Source organism: Prionailurus viverrinus, chromosome D4 (assembly GCF_022837055.1).
Source record: "Prionailurus viverrinus isolate Anna chromosome D4, UM_Priviv_1.0, whole genome shotgun sequence".
In the NCBI taxonomy this organism is placed as follows: domain Eukaryota; kingdom Metazoa; phylum Chordata; class Mammalia; order Carnivora; family Felidae; genus Prionailurus; species Prionailurus viverrinus.
Genome location: NC_062573.1, coordinates 42,193,256 through 42,213,346, shown reverse-complemented (window position 1 = coordinate 42,213,346; position 20,091 = coordinate 42,193,256). Strand labels below are relative to the sequence as shown.

The 20,091-nt window shown below is 47.9% G+C and overlaps 2 protein-coding genes across 2 annotated transcripts; both read left to right on the top strand.

Moving 5' to 3' along the window:
• Positions 1–1,553: 1,553 nt before the first annotated feature.
• Positions 1,554–2,177, top strand: LOC125150648 (interferon omega-1-like). The gene has a single exon (XM_047830793.1). It carries the CDS (start codon positions 1,554–1,556, stop codon positions 2,142–2,144), a length of 591 nt encoding a protein of 196 aa, XP_047686749.1. The 3' UTR covers positions 2,145–2,177.
• A 14,503-nt stretch (positions 2,178–16,680) lies between these two features.
• On the top strand, positions 16,681–17,262 carry LOC125150391 (interferon alpha-like). The gene has a single exon (XM_047830272.1). The coding sequence runs from the start codon at positions 16,696–16,698 to the stop codon at positions 17,260–17,262; it is 567 nt and encodes a 188-aa protein (XP_047686228.1). The 5' UTR covers positions 16,681–16,695.
• Positions 17,263–20,091: the final 2,829 nt, after the last annotated feature.

Sequence of the window (20,091 nt, the reverse complement as noted above, 5' to 3'; positions counted from 1 at the left end):
GACTGCTCTCCACCGGGTGAAGATACAAAGAGAAATGGCCGTCTGTAGCCCAGAAAAGGGCTCCCACGGCAAGTCAACCACACTGGCCCCCTGACGTTAGACTTCCAGCCTCCAGAATCATGTCAAACAAATTGCTGTTGTTTACAGGACGCAGTCCATGGTGCTTTCTTATTAGCACCAGAATGAAGGCACGTGGCATCATTCATTTAGCCCTTCTGATACACTAGTTGAGATCGTGCCTAAATATTTCAAGTTCAAATCATATAGGACAGAGAGGAAATGTCATGTGTACTTATTTTCAACCTCTTTCTTTTTAATTTTTTAAAAAATGTTTATTTTTGAGAGAGAGAGATACAGAGAGCAAGCTGGGGAATGCAGACAGAGAGGGAGACACAGCATCTGAAGCAGGCTCTAGGCTCTGAGCTGTCTGCACAGAGCCCGACGCAGGGCTCGAACTCATGAACCACAAGTTCATGACCTGAGCTGAAGTTGGATGTTTAACTGACTGAGCCACCCAGGGCCTCTTGACCCCTCTTTCTTTCTTTCTTTCTCTTCTTCTTCTTCTTCTTCTTCTTCTTCTTCTTCTTCTAAAGACCTGATATCTGTGCTCACAGGAAGAAAAACAGTGCTGAATCCAAGAAAGAAGAGAAAGATGGCCCGTCTAAAAGGCGTGAGTAATAATGAGGAAGGAAACACCAAGGAGTAGGATGAAGCTACAAGAAAGAAGATGCTGGTGTTTGGTTTCTCCCAGGGAATCATCCCAAATACATTTAAAAAATAATTTTCATTCTTCAGGTTTTGAAAAAAATGTTGGAGGCCATGCCAATTGTTCCCTAACCATGACCTGGAGTAAATATTTCCATCAAACATTCTTTTCATCACTATCCAGTAAGAAAGAGGGCGGTGAAATTAGCCACTTGCTTGATTTCATGTACCAGTGAATTTCAGTATCTCCAGTGTTGAAATATTTTCCTTAATTCCTGAGTTTTCCTGTCATTTTTTTAAAATGAAGAATACTTACTTCTTCTAGGGAAGTAAGTATTCTAGGGACAAAATTATTTTTATTTATTTTCCTATTATCCTTGAATAGACCAGAAAGAGGATATTATTTCTTTTAAATTTAGATTTTTAACATCCTCAGCACTGATGAACATGCTTGTGTGAAACTGATCTGCTTGAGAAATGGAAGTTTGGTCCATCTGCATTCGCATGTCCTTACTCACATTTCCACCTTCCCTCACTTGATGAGAGAGCATCCCTCTCTCCATTGGGATCCATTGGGATCCATTGGGATGGGCATATCAGAAGTTTACTGGGAAATAGAGCTTCCATTGCCAATGTAGTATTTTAGATTGATGACATCTTTTACACAATAAGGAGAATGCATAAATGAAAACAAAAAAAGGAAGTAAAAGTGGAGAGGATGTTCAGAAAATGAAATTGTCCGCGTTCCGTATTTAAGAGCCATGCTTCGAGTTGGTCCTCAGAGAACCTGGGCCCCGAGGTCCCCAGCCGCCCAGCTCAGCCCTGCCAGCAGCCCCCTCGGCTTCCCCATGGCTCTCCTGCGCCCTCTGCTGACCGCCCTGGCGCTGCTCGCCTGCCGCCCTGGAGGCTCTCTGGGCTGTGCCCTGCCTGGGAGCCACGCGCAGGTTAGCAGGGACAACTTGGTGCTCCTGGGCCAGATGCGGAGACTGTCCCCTTTCTTGTGCCTGCGGGCCAGAAAAGACTTCCGCTTCCCCCGGGAGATGCTGGAGGGCGGCCAGCTCCGGGAGGCCCAGGCCGCCGCCGCCGTCCTGCGGGAGCTGCTCCAGCAGACCTTCAACCTGTTGCACACGGAGCGCTCCTCGGCGGCCTGGAGCCCCGCGCCGCTGCACGGACTCCGCTCTGGCCTCCACCGGCAGCTGGAAGCCCTGGACGCCTGCTTGCTGCAGGCCACGGGCGAGGGAGAGCGCGGCCCGGGGATGCACGGCCCTGCCCTGGCCATCAAGAGGTACTTCCAGGACATCCGCGTCTACCTGGAGGACGAGGGATACAGTGACTGCGCCTGGGAAATTGTCAGGCTGGAAATCATGAGAGCCTTGTCCTCCTCGGCGACCTTGCAAGACAGCTTGGCCATCAAGGATGGAGACCTGGGGTCACCTTGAAGTGATTCTCACTGCCTGACGTGCCACATCACCCTGCACTATGTCTGCTCACTTCAAGAGACTCTCACTGCAGCCTTCATTACAGAATTTATTGGCTTTAATTCCACAAATAGTTTGTGAGTAGTATTAAGCAAGAATATGTTTAAAAAAAAAATCCGGCTTCAGGATCATCAGTCCTTAAGCGATGATTGCCCTGATGTTATTTATTGTTTATTATTTATTTATTTATTTATTTATTCATTCATTCATTCTTTTGCTTAATTTATATTTATATTTCCATATAAAGGTTTTTGTCTTTACATTGTGTTAAAATCTATAAAACGTATTCACCTTTTCATTTTATTAAATATGCATTTTGTCTTAATAAATTCTTATCAAAGACAACTTGTTGAGTCTCTTTCTTCTTAAAACCTAAGTCCAGGGTGCCCGGGTGATTCAGTCAGTTGGGTGCCCAACTTTCACTTGGGTCCTGATCTCACAGTTCATGAGTTTGAGCCCAGAGTCGGGTTACTGATAAAGGCCCTACTCACTTTTCCACCTTCCCCTGCTTGAGAGCCTCCCTCTCCCTCATCCCAAGCCTCACCATGGTGCCCTTCCCCTGGGTGCAAAACCTCTGTGACCCCAAACAGAGGGACAGTTCCAGAATGCTTAGCTTTGGACAGATTTCCTTGACGCACAGCAGAGAAGGCTCTAGTAAGATGCTTATACTTTATCAGTGACCTCTCCTGTCTCCTGACAGTGTTTTCCTTTCCACGTAAAAAAAAGTGAGCATCAGATATGCCTCATTTTCATCTTCTTCATCCCAGCCCTACAACCACCTGTAGGTATTATCTTGCTTCTGTCATTCTGTTCATACCCACTATTTGAAGTTCTCTTCGGTGTCTGTTCCCACTTCGCGGTCAGGTCATCCTGCCCTGACTGTAACGTGGCTTCAGCCTCCCTGTTCTCCTGAAACTGCTCGGCCCAGGTTGACACTAAACCACATCTTACTGAGGTCAGAGATTGCTGTCAGCCAGCCCCGGCTGCCATTTCCAAACATCTGAGCCCTTTGGTCACGCCTCCACTTTCAAGTCTGACCTCCATGTGGCTTCTGTGTCTCTACTGTCTTCTGCTTTTCTGCTCCTGCTCCGCTCTTTCCTCTGTTGACTATTTTCTCTCATCTTGGGGCAATCTGGGTGTTCCTCAAAATTCCATGCTGGGTGCCTTCCTCTCTGCACATACAGACTCAACCTCCCAAAAAATTCTGAGTGTCATCTCTGAGATATGACTTCCAGGTGTGCGTCTTTGCCCAGAATCATATCACCAGCATTAGTCATCATCTCCAAACTCTTATTTCTATCTGCGCTCCTACAATATCTCCACTGATCATGTTCAGAACTGACCATCATGCATTTATTTGGCAAACTCCTACAGATCCTTGGATGCCAGCTTGGCAGATGCTGCTTGTAGAGTTAGTGCCCCTTTCATGCTCCTTTGTGCTCCCAGCGTCCTGTCCGTTCCCTGTCCTGGCCACAGAATGACATTACTTGAAAGCTCAATGACCCAGAACCACCAGACTGGAAGCTCTGTGACAGCAGGCGGTGTGTCTACTATTTCGTTGTATCGGGCACCCACCGCAGCACCCACGGATAGAAGATGTATTCACTACTTAGTTGTTGAAAGTGAAATTACAAGATTCTGTAATATCTTTCACTTTGGTGTCTAGTTCATGCAATCGCTGAAATGGAATCAACAATCATTAGACATGATTTCTCCAAGAAACTTAAAAAATTTTTTTTCAACGTTTATTTATTTTTGGGACAGAGAGAGACAGAGCATGAACGGGGGAGGGGCAGAGAGAGAGGGAGACACAGAATCGGAAACAGGCTCCGGGCTCTGAGCCATCAGCCCAGAGCCTGACGCGGGGCTCGAACTCCCGGACCGCGAGATCGTGACCTGGCTGAAGTCGGACGCTTAACCGACTGCACCACCCAGGCGCCCCACTCCAAGAAACTTTTAAGTCCAGTGGACCAGCTCCAGCTGCTATAATCTGTGAGAGTGTCACTGCACCTCCTTCATCATTGTAGAAAGGATTCCTACGTAATTACTTACTCCTTATGGTTAGCCTTCTCTGCCACAGTGTTTCACTAAAGAAAATAATATTTTTGTTTTATTTCCCAACACATTCACCAACACAAGTGAATTACTGAGATACTTCAAAATATTTCTTTATGAGTCCATGAAATGAGTCAAACTGTTTATGTTCCCTTTGGATTTAAAGACACCTTAAGCATTTAAGCACACTTGGATCTCATTATGAGTAAGATGTAACGTTGCAGCTAGATTTCATATCCCTGAAGCAAATGAACACAGAAGACAAAACCGGTCATACAATAATATGACAAGTACATTTTGTAAATACAACACTTGCTGTGCATAAATGCATAAATTATAATTCTTAAACATGTAAAAATGTAGTGTCTATCCATTCCAAAGTAGAGTCCCCGTATTATTGAAAAAATGAAACTGTCAAAAATGACTGAACACAGTTTACAGCTGAAGGAAGAAAAAACATCTTTGAATTGGGTGACTATTCACCAGTGGAAGCCACTTAGGCGTTGATGAGACTCAATTGTGGGTGGTTGGCAAGACCCCGTTTTCTGTGAAGCAAGGGATCCTGAGACCATGCTGTCTCTCCTGGGATTCTGCCTCTATTCACTGCTTGAGTACCTGTAAGCCATGTTCTTCCCCCAAGGTAGTGGACTGCTAAAAGGTCGGATTTTGCTTATACTACTTGGCGATAGCCTCCTTAAGCCAGCTCCCTCCCCACCGGCCAGGCCCAGGGCAATAGCTCTCCCAGTAAAGCCTCCTCCCCTCCTGCCTTCCAAAAGGTGGTCCCTTTTCTATATGTAGTCTTGCAGTTTTTGTCATTCAGACCTCCGGTTGATATCTTTGGTGTTCAGAATGATGTAATAACTATCTAGCTGTGTTTGAGGGAGTAGACAAGCTAAGGTCACCGTCTGCCATCTTAACTCCCAAGCTCAGTTGTGGGAGGTTGAGTCCGAGTCTCCTCTTCAACTTCCCGGGTGTTCTGATGAGCTTCTTAATACAGGGAAAGCACTTCTTGATTTCCACTTCTGAATTTCCAGTCTGACAACGTCCCGGGCAGGGCAGCTATGTACTTTCTTGCCAGAGAAGACTGATTCTTTGCAACTAGCTCCCCACAGGCAGGCTGGTGTCCTCGTTGCTCGGGAGGGTCTTTTCCTTCCTCATCTCCTGCACCGAACACTCACCGGGTCGTCCACCTTCTCATCGAGTCCAGTGAGCACTTTCAGCGGTTCGTGCTGGATCGTCGTGAAGTTGGATCATCTCCTGAAGACAGAGGTGGCCTGCGCTCTTTGGAACCGGCTGCCACGCACCTGCTTCTGGGGAAACCTGAAAATGTTCTCAGTCCTTCAGGCACAACAGCAAGGACGATCCTCCCCACATACTGCAGAACTGTGACGGTCTCCAGCGTGGGCAGGCCACGGTTCTGGGCCAGGTCGCCGCGGAGGGTGCTGACAGAGCTGGAGAGCATCGTCTCCAGTGTCATCATGAAGAGGCTGGCAGGCCCCAAGCAGGCGTGATGACGCACAAGTCCACCTGGGGGAGACTTTACCCAGCTGCTCTGAACACCTTGCACATGAGGTTCTTCATTAGGCCGGGACTGCCGCCTCGGTTCTTATCCCGATCTTCTTTCCACTTTTTGTCAGGGCTTCAGACCATGTCATGACCTCAACACTTCCTTTGTATTGTGACGCTGCAGATCAAACACACTCATGGAAATCATAGAAGTCTCAGTCCAATAGGATACGTTCACCTAAATGAGACCCCAGGTTGAAGTAAAAACCCGACTCTCCGTCCATGTCTGTTTTTCAATTCTAAAAAGAACGCTCAGTGGTTTGATCCAGGTACCATTCTTCCACTTCTCCCAATGCACTCGAAGACAACTTGCCCCAACCCTCTGCATTTCCCTTGTAAGGGGCTCTCCATTAAGTTTGAGTTCTCCCCTATCTCTTTACAGGAGACATGGCTCATATATTCTGACACAGTCTGAAGATAATAGAGGCATAAAGGTGAACTTCAAGGGTTAACTCACAGAGTTCTCTGCATCCTGTCCCCCAGAAGGTGCCGCCTGCACAACACGCGGAAGGCAGTGTGTGGCCATGTGGTCTCACAGAAGGCAAGACAGGGATGGTGACTGCCCTCCAGGGAACAAGGAAGGCAGACATTAAAGACATGGTTCAGATTAATGAGGCACCAGCACAGTCAGTGCAGCTAAGGGCACGTACTAAGAGCTGAGGAAGAGGACGGACTGGAGGGCAGCAGAAAGCCCCACTTTTGAAGACACCTGTGGCTCCGGAGGATAAATGACACCGGATTTTGATCTCCTCCTCAAAAAGAAGTGGAGACATTAGTAGTGGTCACACAGGAAAGTGTAAAGACTAAATGAGGTAAAGTTTGCAAATTTTAGGCTGATCACAGATGAGAGTCCACCTGACCGCAGTAAATGGTCGCTGCCTGCAGGGCTAGTAGGACATCCAATACTGGGTAGAGTCCACACTCAGCCAAACCAGCTCAAGCTTTCAGTGCAGCTCCCTTAACACCCTCAGGGGTGTGCATGGGGCCCCTCCCCCCACCCTGGACACTCCTGGAGAGGGCAGTGTCTGCAGGACCGTGAAGGAGCAGAGCCCAAGTTTCCCCTCTGGGGTCAGTACCTGGAACATAAAGGAGAGAGATCTCACAGCGCAAAGAAGGTCTCTGCGGGGAACCAGCCTCTTGAAAGTTGTCTGACAGAAATGGCTGCTCTGTGAATAGGATAAAGCGGTCAGAGCTCCTTCCCTCAGGCTCACTCACCTTCAGACCACTTCTGGTGATAGTTTGAAGGCACAGTGGAGAAGACAAAATTTGTAGAAACGAGGAGACCAGTTTTAAAAATTATGAAGGAGAGGGTGATGAGAAATGGGACATTCCTAGATTTTCAGCCATTGAAATTCATGGCCCTAATTCAAAAGCTATTTCTTGGGTCAGTATTTGGGTAAAGTAGGTGAGTACTTCCTTCAAGTACTAAATATAAAGAGGCACCAAGTCTAAGTAATCAAGATAAATACCTTAATGCAATACTTTAAAATGTAAGTTAATGCAGAACATCCATGTGGTACAAAATATCAACATGTTAAATACAGAGGAGAACTGACCTTGCACGTGCAAGTTCCTGAGTCTTCAAAGGAGCCACAGTGCATATGAAATTTTGGCAAATTCCATTCAGTCTAGGAATTTCTTGCCAAAGAAAATACAAAGATCTCACCTGCTAAATGTGCTGAATGCTTGTGCACAACACCACCCTTCCTCTTTAACCATAGAGTCAAGTTGGAATACTGGGAGAGATGTTTCATTAACCAGGAGTTAAATAAAAATGACATGAAGTTTGTCAGGGAGACACAAGAAATTGTCAAACGTACAGTTCTACCAACTGCAAAGAAGAAGTAATCTCCACTATATTGAGTTTGTTTCCATCAATGGTGGAAGAGCAAAGTTATATTCAATTGTGGTTTTGCGGTAAATATGCATTCAATCCCACTGCAAAAAGTTCACGAAAACAGCGGTTGAATATCTTAATATGAGAATGTTTACTATCTTATGTCTAATATTTTAATGTAATATTTACTATCAAATACGTCATGGTGACCCAGTTGACGACAGTGCTGTGCGAGATTCTCAATTCCTCCTTTGCAAAGTGCAATCTGTTCAGGCCTGCGCACCGACTTCCGGGTGGCCAATGTTGCTAGAAGTCAGCAGAACGCTAGTGGGCGCCACACTTCCTCACAAAGAGCATCCAGATGCTGGCGGCGCGCGACTGGCTCCCACGACTGTATCAGCGCTTTGGTCCAGGAGCGTCCCATCGCCCCATCGCCCCATAGTCCCATCGTCCCATCGCCCCATCGCCCAATCGTCCCACAGTCCCGTCGTCCCTTGATACCGACGCTGGTCAATGTTGCCAGAAGTCAGCAGAAAGCTACTGGGCGCCCGACTTCTGACAGAGAGCATCCAGATGCTGGCGGCGCGCGACTGGCTCCCACGACTATATCCGTGCTTTGGTCCAGGCACCTCCCATCGCCCCATCGCCCCATCTCCCATCATCCCATAGTCCCATCGCCCCATCTTCCCATCATCCCATCGCCCCACTGTCCCATCGCCCCTTCGCCCATCGTCCCATAGTCCCATCGTCCCATCGCCCCATCGCCCATCGCACCACCTTCCTATCATTCCATCGCCCCGTCGCCCCATCGTCCCAAAGCCCCATCGCCCATCGTCCCACCGTCCCATCGTCCCATCTTCCCATCGCCCATCGTCCCAAAGCCCCATCGTCCCATCGCCCCATCGTCCCATAGCCCCATCGCCCATCGTCCCACCGTCCCATCGTCCCATCGCCCCATCGCCCCATCGTCCCATCGCCCCATCGCCCCATCGTCCCATAGCCCCATCGCCCATCGTCCCACCGTCCCATCGTCCCCTCTTCCCATTGCCCCATCGTCCCAAAGCCCCATCGTCCCATCGCCCCATAGTCCCATCGGCCCATCATCCCATCGCTCCACTGTCCCATCGTCCCATCGCCCCATCGTCCCATCGCCCCATGGCTCCATCGTCCCATCGCTCCATTGGCCCATGTCCCATCGTCCCATCGCCCATCCTCCCATCGGCCCATCGCCCCATCATCCCATCGTCCCACAGTCCCGTCGTCCCTTGATTCCGAGGCTGGCCACTGTTGCTAGAAGTCAGCAGAAGGCTACTGGGCGCCTGACTTCCTCACAGAGAGCATCCAGATTCTGGCGGCGCGCGACTGGCTCCCACGACTGTATCCGTGCTTTGGTCCAGGCGCGTCTCATCACCCCATCGCCCCATCGCCCCATCGGCCCATCGCCCCATAGTCCCATCGGCCCATCGTCCCATCGCTCCACCGTCCCATCGTCCCATCGTCCCATCGCCCCATCGTCCCATCGCCCCATGGCTCCATCGTCCCATCGCTCCATCGTCCCATCGCCCCATCGCCCATCCTCCCATCGGCCCATGTTCCCATAGCCCCACCGCCGCAAGTCCCACCGCTCCACCGTCCCATCGCTCCATCGCCCCATCGTCCCTTCGTCCCATATTCCCATCGTCGCATCCTCCCATCGTCCCAAAGCCCCATCGCCCATTGCCCATCGTCCCATGGTCCCAACTTTCCATCGCCCCATCGTCCCATCGCCCCATCGTCCCAAAGCCCCATCGCCATCGCCCATCGTCCCATCGTCCCATCGCCCCACCGCTCCACCGTCCCATCGCTCCATCGCCCCATCGTCCCTTCGTCCCATCTTCCCATCGTCGCATCCTCCCATCGTCCCATCGTCCCAAAGCCCCATCGCCCATTGCCCATCGTCCCATCGTCCCAACTTTCCATCGCCCCATCGTCCCATCGCCCCACCGCCCCATCGCTCCACCGTCCCATCGCCCCATCGTCCCATGTTCCCATCGCCCCACCGCCGCACCTTCCCACCGTCCCATCGTCCCATCACTCCACCGTCCCATCGCTCCATCACCCCATCGTCCCATCGTCCCATCGCCCCATCGTCCCAAACCCCATCGCCATCGCCCATCGCCCCATCGTCCCACCGTCCCATCGCCCCACCGCCCCATCGCTCCACCGTCCCATCGCCCCATCGTCCTATGTTCCCATCGCCCCACCGCCGCACCGTCCCACCGTCCCATCGCCCATCACCCCATCCTCCCATCGTCCCAAAGCCCCACCGCCGCACCGTCCCATCGCTCCACCGTCCCATCGCTCCATCGCCCCATCGTCCCTTCGTCCCATCTTCCCATCGTCCCATCCTCCCATCGTCCCATCGTCCCAAAGCCCCATCGCCCATTGCCCATCGTCCCAACTTACCATCGCCCCATCGTCCCATCGTCCCATCGCCCCATCGTCCCATCGTCCCATCGTTCCATCGCCCCATCGTCCCATCGCCCCATCGTCCCAAAGCCCCATCGCCATCGCCCATCGTCCGATCGTCCCATCCTCCCATCGCCCAATCGTCCCAAAGCCCCATCGCCATCGCCCCATCGTCCCATCGTCCCATCGTCCCAAAGCCCCATCGTCCCAAAGCCCCATCGCCATCGCCCCATCGTCCCATCGTCCCATCGTCCCAAAGTCCCATCGTCCCAAAGCCCCATCGCCATCGCCCATCGTCCCATCGTCCCATTGCCCCATCGTCCCAAAGCCCCATCGCCATCGCCCATCGTCCCATCGTCCCATCGCCCCATCGCCCCATCGTCCCACCGCTCCACCGCTCCATCGTCCCATCGTCCCATCGTCCCATAGCCCCATCGCTCCATCGTCCCATCGTCCCACAGTGCCGTTGTCCCTTGATTCCGACGCCTGATCACCCCGTCGTCCCATCGCGCTAACGTCCCACTGTCCGCTCATCCCGTCTCTCCATTGCCCCCTCCTCCCACCCTCCCATCTTCCTGCCTTCGGGCCCTGTCCTCCGTACCCTCTTACCCCCCAATCCTGTCCCAGCCGGTCTCGGCCACGGCCTCAGGCTCACACGCTACCCTAGGCTGACAGGGCGATTCAACGCGCTCACGTGGGTTCGGAGCCTCCAGTTAGTTTAGGAAACGATTGTTGGAAAAAATGGCCCGGCTGCACTCTCGGCGCAAAAGGAGAGTTCGGGACACAGGGAGCCCAGAAAACTCAAGGTCCACGCCTCCCTCCCCGTGGAGGATGTTCCTGGCGGAGGAAGCATAGAGGAGGTGCCCGCCAGGCGCTAAGGGCGGGGAGAAGCAGGGCTTTGCAGGGACTATAAAAGCAGCACACAGTTGGCGCCCAGAGCGCCTCAGCCCTCGCTTTGCCCTGGCGCTCTTGGAAGGGCTCAGCCTGGAGTCCCCCGAAGCTGCCCAGAAGCTGCCCCGACGCTCCGCTTTCTGTTTCAAAGTCACAGCTTCTTTGCCCTAAAGCCACTTCCGAAAAGGACGGCCGAGCGCCACCTGCCGGCCGCCTGGAGAACCACCGAAATCGTCAAGGGCCCAGATCTGTGGTTGGCCTTGCTAGGCAGCATCCCTGCCTGCTCCCTTGCTGGAGACCTGCCTTGGCTCCAGAGCCCAGGAAACAGGGACATCCTCCTACTTTTGAGACAGTTGAAAAGGAGCCCCTCTCACACATGCCTGAATGACAGAACCTCCTGTTTCAGACTTCCTTGGGAAAGAGGCTATATCGCCCAAGTGCAGAAGGCACAAACCACCTGTTTCCACCATCAGATGCTCCAGCAGATCTCAGCCTCTTCAGCACAGACAACAGCCGCGCTGCTAGGGGCGACGCCCACCTCCTTACCCTCCTGTCTAACCTGGATCTCAGCCTGGAACACCTGGAGCCCCCGGAAGAAGACAACCCGGCCTGTGTTTGGGAATTGTGCCCTAGAAGTATTTCTAAAGCATCCATCTGTATATGAAGGAAAAGACACACAGTCGTTCTACCTGGGTAGCAGGTGAGAAATATCTGAAACCAAAACCGTGAACTTAAAAAAAAATTAAGTTTATTTATTTATTTTGAGAGAGACAGAGACAGCGGGAGCAGGGGAGGGGCAGAGAGAATAGGAGAGAGAGAGAATCTCAGGTAAGCTCTGCCCTGCCCACACGGAGCCAGAGGGGGACCTGGAAGTCAAGTCTGATACCATGACCTGAGCTGAGACCAAGAGTGGGAGGCTTCATCCACTGAGCCACCTAGGGTCTCCAAAATCATGAACTTAAAAAAAAAAATAGTATAGAAGACATGTTTAGGAGAAGAACATGATCTATTTCCATAAGTAAATGATCTTGTGATGTAATTTTAAAATCTGATCAAGGTTTGGGGCATATTTGCGATTTCCAAAATGTAAAGTCCAAATTTTAAGTGGAGAGGTGTTTGGGGATAGTATTTTCTGAAAGACGTTTGTCAGTAAGTGAATGCCAGCTGTTGTACCAGATCTATAGAAAACTAGAAGACAACCGTGCAGGAGTTCCAGCTCAGATGTCTCTTCTGGTTGGCTCATCTTCAAACAGTGACTCAAGGACACGAGGCCCTTCCATTCTGTGACTTGACCATATTCAGCACAGGACTCCAAATGGGTGTGAGATGCTTGAGTCTATTCCAGTTAGTTGTAAAGGGAGACAATATGGAAGATCACATGGGAGGTTTTCAAGGGTCAAGGCTAGACCCCACAGGACAGTATCACTTCCACCACCATTTGTCTGGTCCGAATGTATTCTCATGGGCTGCCTAAGTGTCCATATCAAGTGCGTCCACTGGGAAACAGACTCTACTCTGGTGACTGTGGAAGAGAGGAGTCCAGTGAAAGTGAGTTTTCACTGTTACATTATTTGTACTGATGCTTTTTTTTTCTTTACGTTTACTTATTTTTGAGACAGAGAGAGACAGAGCATGAATGGGGGAGGGTCAGAGACAAGGAGACACAGAATCTAAAACAGGCTCCAGGCTCCGAGCTGTCAGCACAGAGCCTGATGCAGGGCTCGAACTCACGGACTGCGAGATCATGCCCTGAGCCGAGGTCAGCCGCTTAACCGACTGAGCCACCAAGGCACCCCAGTACTGATGCTTTTCTCAAGGGGAACAATAGCCAATATGTTGGCAGCACACTTTTTCTTGAAAAGCTCAAAACGACTGACCCAAAGTCTGACTCCACAGTTTAAACCGGGGGGAGATTCAATCCAAAGGATGTCACTCTTTAGACTTGACAGCATCATTGATCCACTGAAAGAAGCATTGCAATCGATTGCCAGAGGCCGATGTTGGAAAGTGGCCATAAGGGTGGAGATGAGGTCTTGGAACACTTTGTAAAATTCAGTTATCATTATGTGAGGGAGGTGAGCAAGGTATGATGAGGTAGCTCCTTGCAGGTACTTGAGGCTCCCTGAAATAAAAGAGGAGAGTGAGTCTTCCATTGATGACCAGGCCCGTGATTCTCGTCTTAATATTCTAAATACTGAAAATACAAACTTGAAGGAAATTTCCACACACAGAAATCTTTCTTTCTTTCTTTCTTTCCTTCTTTCTTTCTTTCCTTCTTTCTTTCTTTCTTTCTTTCTTTCTTTCTTTCTTTCTTTCTTTTATTTCTTTCATTCTTCTCTTCTTCTTCTTCTTCTTCTTCTTGTATTGTTTTGTTTTTAAATGCCTCACAGGCTATTCCATTATAAGTTCCCTGTAGGACCGTGAGGAATTCATATAGGATCTTCAGATCTATTGTCCTTGCAAATCACATGATTCATATCTCTGTAGCCTCTGTTGGTAGTATTCTTTCTCCTGTAATTACCATGCTTGTTTTCCTCATGAATATTGATTGTGCTCTGGAAATGATGTGGACCAGACTGGGTGCCTAGAAAAACAGCCGGCTAAGATGATGTCTCTCCCCTTAAGTATTTTACAGACCCCTGGAGGGAGGTATTCTAAGGAGAAAACAGAGCAGGTCAGGGCTCAATCTGTTTGGGCTGCCTTAAAAAAATAGCATACCCTGGGTAGCTTGTAAAAAGCAGTAATTTATTGGGGTGCTTGGGTGGCTGAGCCAGTTGGGCATCCGATTTGGCTCAGGTCATGATCTCGTGGTTTGTGAGTTTGAGCCCCGCGTCGGGCTCTGCGCTGACAGCTCAGAGCCTGGAGCCTGCTTCAGATTCTGTGTCTCCCTCTCTCTCAGTCTCTCTCCCACTCACCCCTGTCTGTGTCTCTTTCTCTCTCAAAATATAAAATATAAAATAAAATAAAAAAATTTTTAAAAAACAGTAATTTATTGGTCACAGTTCTACAGCCTGGAAATCCAAGAGTGGAGTATCTCTTATAAAGGCCCCAATTCCATCATGAGGGCTATATTCTTGTTCTCGCGCTACCTTCCAAAGGCCCCACCACCTAATACCATCACTTTGGAGTTAGGACTTCAACAGATAACATCCAAACAGTCTGACCATAGCGGCTCCTTAAAGGCTCCATGCCCGCCATTTAGAAGATAGAACACAGCCGTGCCGAGGGACAAGAGTGAGGAGGCAGGTTGGCAGGCAAGGACAGGGCGCCAAGAATTAGGAAGCCAAAGCCTTGCTTTCTGACCGGAAGGGAAGCTCTGATTATTACCCACCCTGCCCTCCCCGAATTCTACATATCGAACTGAAACGGAGCCTACTCTCCCACAGAAATAGACGGAGATAGGAGCATGCAGCTAATGGTTCATGTTCTTTCTGAGTTGTCTCCAGAGAAGCTCAGGGTGAAGGCTTGATCGTTGGCGCTTCGGTAAAGACCCACCACCAAGTCTGGGGATCAACGGTCTGGTGGCTGTGAGCTCTGGGAATCCGGGAGAGTTGGAGTTTCGATGTGTTGTGCTGTGTGGGACACCAGGCTGGTTAGTTTTCTGTGATGACCACGTTGAGGGGCGATTTGAGATGAGGCCACACCTGGGGGTTCTTCCTCGTGCTGGGCAAAGGCTGAAAATAGTGCTGTTTTGGCAGCCTGAATCCCAGAGCCCTGTGTGCAGGAAAGCAAATAAAATCCCAGTGGTTTCAGCAATAATCTCAGTAGGCCACGTGGGTAGCAGGAGAGTAGAGCAGAAATTTCAGCCATCGTCTCCTACAGTCTCAGCACCTATGGCCCTGATGAAGCAAACTAGCATGGTCATTCACGAGTGCCTTCTGGTAGGAGGAGAAAATCAGTGAGACGCCTGCAGTAAAAGTGACTTACTGAGCCAGTATTCAGGGCCCGGTGCTGAGGACAACAGAGTGAATGTAACAGAGTCCGTGACTAAGAGCTGGTGTGTCCAAGATGGGTACACACCTTCCATTTAAAGAGTTGGTCTATGGAGGGCTTAGGCCGGGTAACTTCCTATGCAAAATCCAAAGAGTTAAGGATGGGAGCAAAGAGAAAGTTCTTCACATGATAATAATCAATATTTACAAACTTCTGAATTTAGGACAAACAACTTTCTTTTCTTTTCTTTTTTTTTAAGAATAGATCTGGTTTGGGACTTCTGAAAGTCCTCTGGGAAATTTGAAATTAAATGCAAATATAAAAGAAAATTCAAATTGAATATATATGGTTTTTAAGATTATCTCTTTTGAGAGAGAGAGGGAGCACAAGCGTGGAGGAATAGAGAGACAGGGAGAAAGAGAGAGCCCCAAGCAGGCTCTGCACTGTCAGCGCAGAGCCCGACGAGGGGCTCAAACTCACAAAATGTGAGATCATGACCTGCGCTGAAACCAAGAGTCAGACGCTTAACCAACTGAGCCACCCAGGCGCCTGCAAATACGTTTTCTTACTTGCCTATTTTCATAGGCGATATCATTACCAACGGTGCAAAAATTAGCTCCTGGAGAGTGAACAAATCTTACGTATTACAATGGATCGTTGCTCTTCAAATCAACCCTATTCAACCAAATCTTATTCCTTAGGATTTATTATCTCATCACCTTGTATCTTCTCGGTGTTTCTTGGGTATCTTATGTGAAGTATTGATGTTGAGTTCATGGACGTTATACAAAATGTATGCATGTTAAGAGCAATAAAACTTACATCCAGTAGATGGATCACCAGAGGACTCTCCCTCCATCATTTGCTAGATTTCAAAGCTGTGTTGTGAGAGGTGGGCTTCCCTTAGAAGACGCCACAGTGCTTACGTTGGAGCCTTAGCGTGAACTGGGCTCTAAAACTAAATGCGAGTAGTTTCTATTTGATCATTTAATTCTACTAAAGTTATTCAACTCATTTATAATTATGTCAATTGCTGAAAAGAAATCAATGTTGAGAATATCTTGATGAATATCTAGCTGCTAGTGAAATTAAAAATTGTTTTTTGATATGAAGCACAATTAAAAGTTAAGACCTAAAAATACATGTTAAGACAATACTGTAATTTTTCAATTGTTTTTAGAAGTTCTTAAAAACGTTTTAAGTATATCATTACATGTATATTATTATTGTCTTTGTATAATTATTAATTTGAATATGTAACTTAATACATTACTATTTATACATGTAAATATGTTAACATTTGCTCTGCAAACTTAGCTATAGAGATAAATAAAATGGTAATAACTTTTAAATTTGCTTTTAGCTTAAAATTTTTATCAATTTTAACCCTGCCTTGGATCAAAAAGGAAGTTTGGCACTCTCTTTTTCTATGTATAAAGGATAGATAGAGAGAGAGTACATAAATAGATATAGAGTATAACTGTGTCATTAAAATTTCATGAAGGGTTCAATTAGCAAAAAAAATCTAAAAGGGCTCAGGGGTCAGGGGAAAGGGGGCAATAATTAAATAAAACGGTTGAGAAGCACTGCTCTGAACCCATTTGGAGAATGCAAAATGAAAACCAGAAAACAAAAGTAGGAAGTAAGAGGAGATTCAGAAAATGGAAACTCATGTGTTCCCATTTAGGAGGTGCGCACAAGGGAAGATGTTCAGAGAACCTAGAGCCACGGGTCACAGAGTCGCCCACCCCAGCCGGGCCAACAGCATCTGCAAGATCCCCAATGGCGCTGCCCTCTTCCTTCTTGGTGGCCCTGGTGGCGCTGGGCTGCAACTCCGTCTGCTCCCTGGGCTGTGACCTGCCTCAGACCCACGGCCTGCTGAACAGGAGGGCCTTGACGCTCCTGGGACAAATGAGGAGACTCCCTGCCAGCTCCTGCCAGAAGGACAGAAACGACTTCGCCTTCCCCCAGGACGTGTTTGGTGGAGACCAGTCCCACAAGGCCCAAGCCCTCTCGGTGGCCCACGTGACGAACCAGAAGATCTTCCACTTCTTCTGCACAGAGGCGTCCTCGTCTGCTGCTTGGAACACCACCCTCCTGGAGGAATTCTGCACGGGACTTGATCGGCAGCTGACCCGCCTGGAAGCCTGTGTCGTGCAGGAGGTGGGGGAGGGAGAGGCTCCCCTCACGAACGAGGACTCCATCCTGAGGAACTACTTCCAAAGACTCTCCCTCTACCTGCAAGAGAAGAAATACAGCCCTTGTGCCTGGGAGATCGTCAGAGCAGAAATCATGAGATCCTTGTATTCGTCAACAGCCTTGCAGAAAAGATTAAGGAGCGAGAAATGAGACCTGTTCAACATGGAAATGATTCTCACTGACTAATCGTACCACACTTTCCACCTGTTCTGCCATGTCAAGGACTCATTTCTGCTGTAGTCGTGACATGAAACGAAATAACTTGTCAAATGTTTTAGGAGTAATAAGGGACATCATGTCACCTCTACGAGCACAAGCCACTTACCGATGACAGTGCTGATATCCTTTTATCTATTTAAGTATTTATTTATTTATTTATTTAAATATTTATGAGATTTAAATTTTTTCAAGTAATCTGATGTGTACCCTTATGTTTTGGTAATATAATAAAATATATTCTTTATATTTAAGCAGTGTATTATTTTTTTATTTCACGTTTACTGTAGGAAGTGTTTATAAAGAGTAACATCAGGTCTAATGGTGCAACTTGATGGAAAACCGGATGAGAGGATTCATTTACCCATCAGATTCTATTAAAATCAGAGGTAACAACTGTCTTCCTCTAAGACAAGTGGTTCGTTGATCTTACGACATGGGATATAACAAATACAGTTCCTTTGATTTTTGTAGGGATAGAAACCTAAAAGCCATCATCATACTTAATATTATAATGAAGCAGGGAGAGAAGTGAATTCTCTCAACTGATGGCAGAATGAAGAATGTCAGGAAATAAAAATAAAAGCTGTCAGTCTCCTCTACATTGACTGATACACATGGAAGTGCCAATGCCCATTGTCAGTGGATAGGCGAGCTTAGATTTTCTAAAAAATGCCGTAGAACAGGTCCATACATGGCAACAGGAAGCCAGAAACAGAGGCGGTCATGGGGCACGACCGTGTAGTGTGACCGAAAGAGTTACACTTGATTCTAAGGCACAGCAGGGGAGAGAAGAACCACGAAGGATAACAGGTATACTGACCATTCAGTAGAAGGATAACAAGAGAGGATGCTGAGTGTATTTAAGGAAATACACGTGCTTAGAAGAATGTCAGCGGATTCATGGAAGATGTGGGTCTAACTGCCTGCTACGACAGAAAAATGGATACCATCGTGAACTTCATGAGAGTTCGTTTGATGGAATTACTAAGCAGGAAACCACACTGGAATTCCTGAAAGCCTCAATAAGAGAAGTTAGCGCCTCTGAAGTGAAAAAGAATACAGCGTGCGATCTGGAAAATAACGTGGGGCAGTTCTTCTGTGCATCGTTCTGCCTTTTATGCCATAGATCTATTTCTCAGTGATTTCATGGAATTGATGTGCTGGCAAATCATACTAATGTGTCTAGTATTATATTTATTTTGAATCACAGCTCATTTAGTTAGTTACAATTTTTATCCTGTCTTGATTATTAATACTTTGTACATCAGCAAGCTGCTCATCTTTAAGAACCGACTGGGCGGGAATAGATAATTAATTCAGTCCTTCACCAAAATATCTATTACCACTGAGAAAACAATACTCCCTAGAATTACTGGTTTTATTAATTAAGTTACTTCACTGATCGTTAGGACACTGGCTTGCTGCGGCAGCCTTATAGCACGTTTCAGTTTCTAGGGGAGTTTGATACGATAAAAATTCTTTCACGTTACTCACTGGTAATTTCTGCTAATTTTTTGAATATCGCCATCTTTGGTGGGTCCCCAAATAACACAATTATTACATAAAGACTGACAGTCTTTTGGGGCACCTGGGTGCTCAATTAAGTGTCCAACTTTTGTTTTCAGCTGAAGTCATGAACTCAAGGCTCCTTAGATGGGCCAGGTGTCGGGCGCCAGGCTGACAGCAGAGAGCCTGCTTGAGATTCTCTCTCTTCTCTCTGCCCCTCCCCCACCCGTGCTCATATTCTCTCTCTCTCAAAATAAATAAGTAAACTTAAAAAAAAAAAGACCAGCAGACTTCCTTCACATGAGAGTGCGAAGCTGGGTTAGGCATCGTCTTCATATTTAAGGCAACAAAAAATTGTTTAAAATCAGCTGTAACCACAACGTGAATAATGGAAATCCATAGAGCAAATGTGAGCTGTGTATAATTCAGGAACAGAAACAGAGCTAAGAATTATAACAGAATATTGTGAATACTAACTAAAGTCATGCACTTGAATGGCACCAAGCAACGCATCTTCCGTAGAGTAACGACCAAAAGTATGGTTCATATTTTCTTATTTTTCTTCAGACGGCTATATGTGAGAATAGTGTTTGTCTCTTTCAACAAAATTCTTAGCAACTGTGTGTCCCACCTTTCACTAACTGACCTTCAAAGGAGGCAGCATAAGAAAACAGCATTTTGTGGTGAATTCTGGAGAAGGCTGACTGATTCACTCCTTATTTCAAACAAGTGTCTTATTTATATTCAATTAGGAAATAGTGGCTTGTATTAATATCTGAGAGTTGAGAATAAGTATCTAGATGGATGTACAGGGGCACCTGGGTGGCTCAGTCAATTGAGCATCTGACTTTGGCTCTGGTCATGATCTCGCAGTTCGTGAGTTCGAGCCCCACATCCAGCTCTGTGCTGACAGCTCAGAGCCTGGAGCCTGCTTTGGATTCTCTGGAGCTTGTTTCAGATTCTGTGTCTCCCTCTCTCTCTGGCCCTTCCCTACTCATGCTCTGTCTCTCTCTCAGAAATTTAAAAAAAAAATTAAAAAAAAAACTTAGATGGAAGTACAGAAAAACATGATGTTTCTTTACTATTGTGGCACCTGCACCTCTCCCCTCAGCATTCCAGGACACATTCCCCTGTCCTAATAGTTCCTAGTTTCCTCCCTGTCCCAGAAGGAAGTCCCCACACACCCTGTCACTCACTCCCTTCAACTGTCAGCCTATTCACACAGCAACTTTCTGGTCTGTTGTGGTCTAAGCT

Coding starts and splice junctions, on each gene's coding strand:
- LOC125150648 (XM_047830793.1), top strand. CDS start 1,554: ATGGCTCTCCTGCGCCCTCTGCTGACCGCCCTGGCGCTGCTCGCCTGC.
- LOC125150391 (XM_047830272.1), top strand. CDS start 16,696: ATGGCGCTGCCCTCTTCCTTCTTGGTGGCCCTGGTGGCGCTGGGCTGC.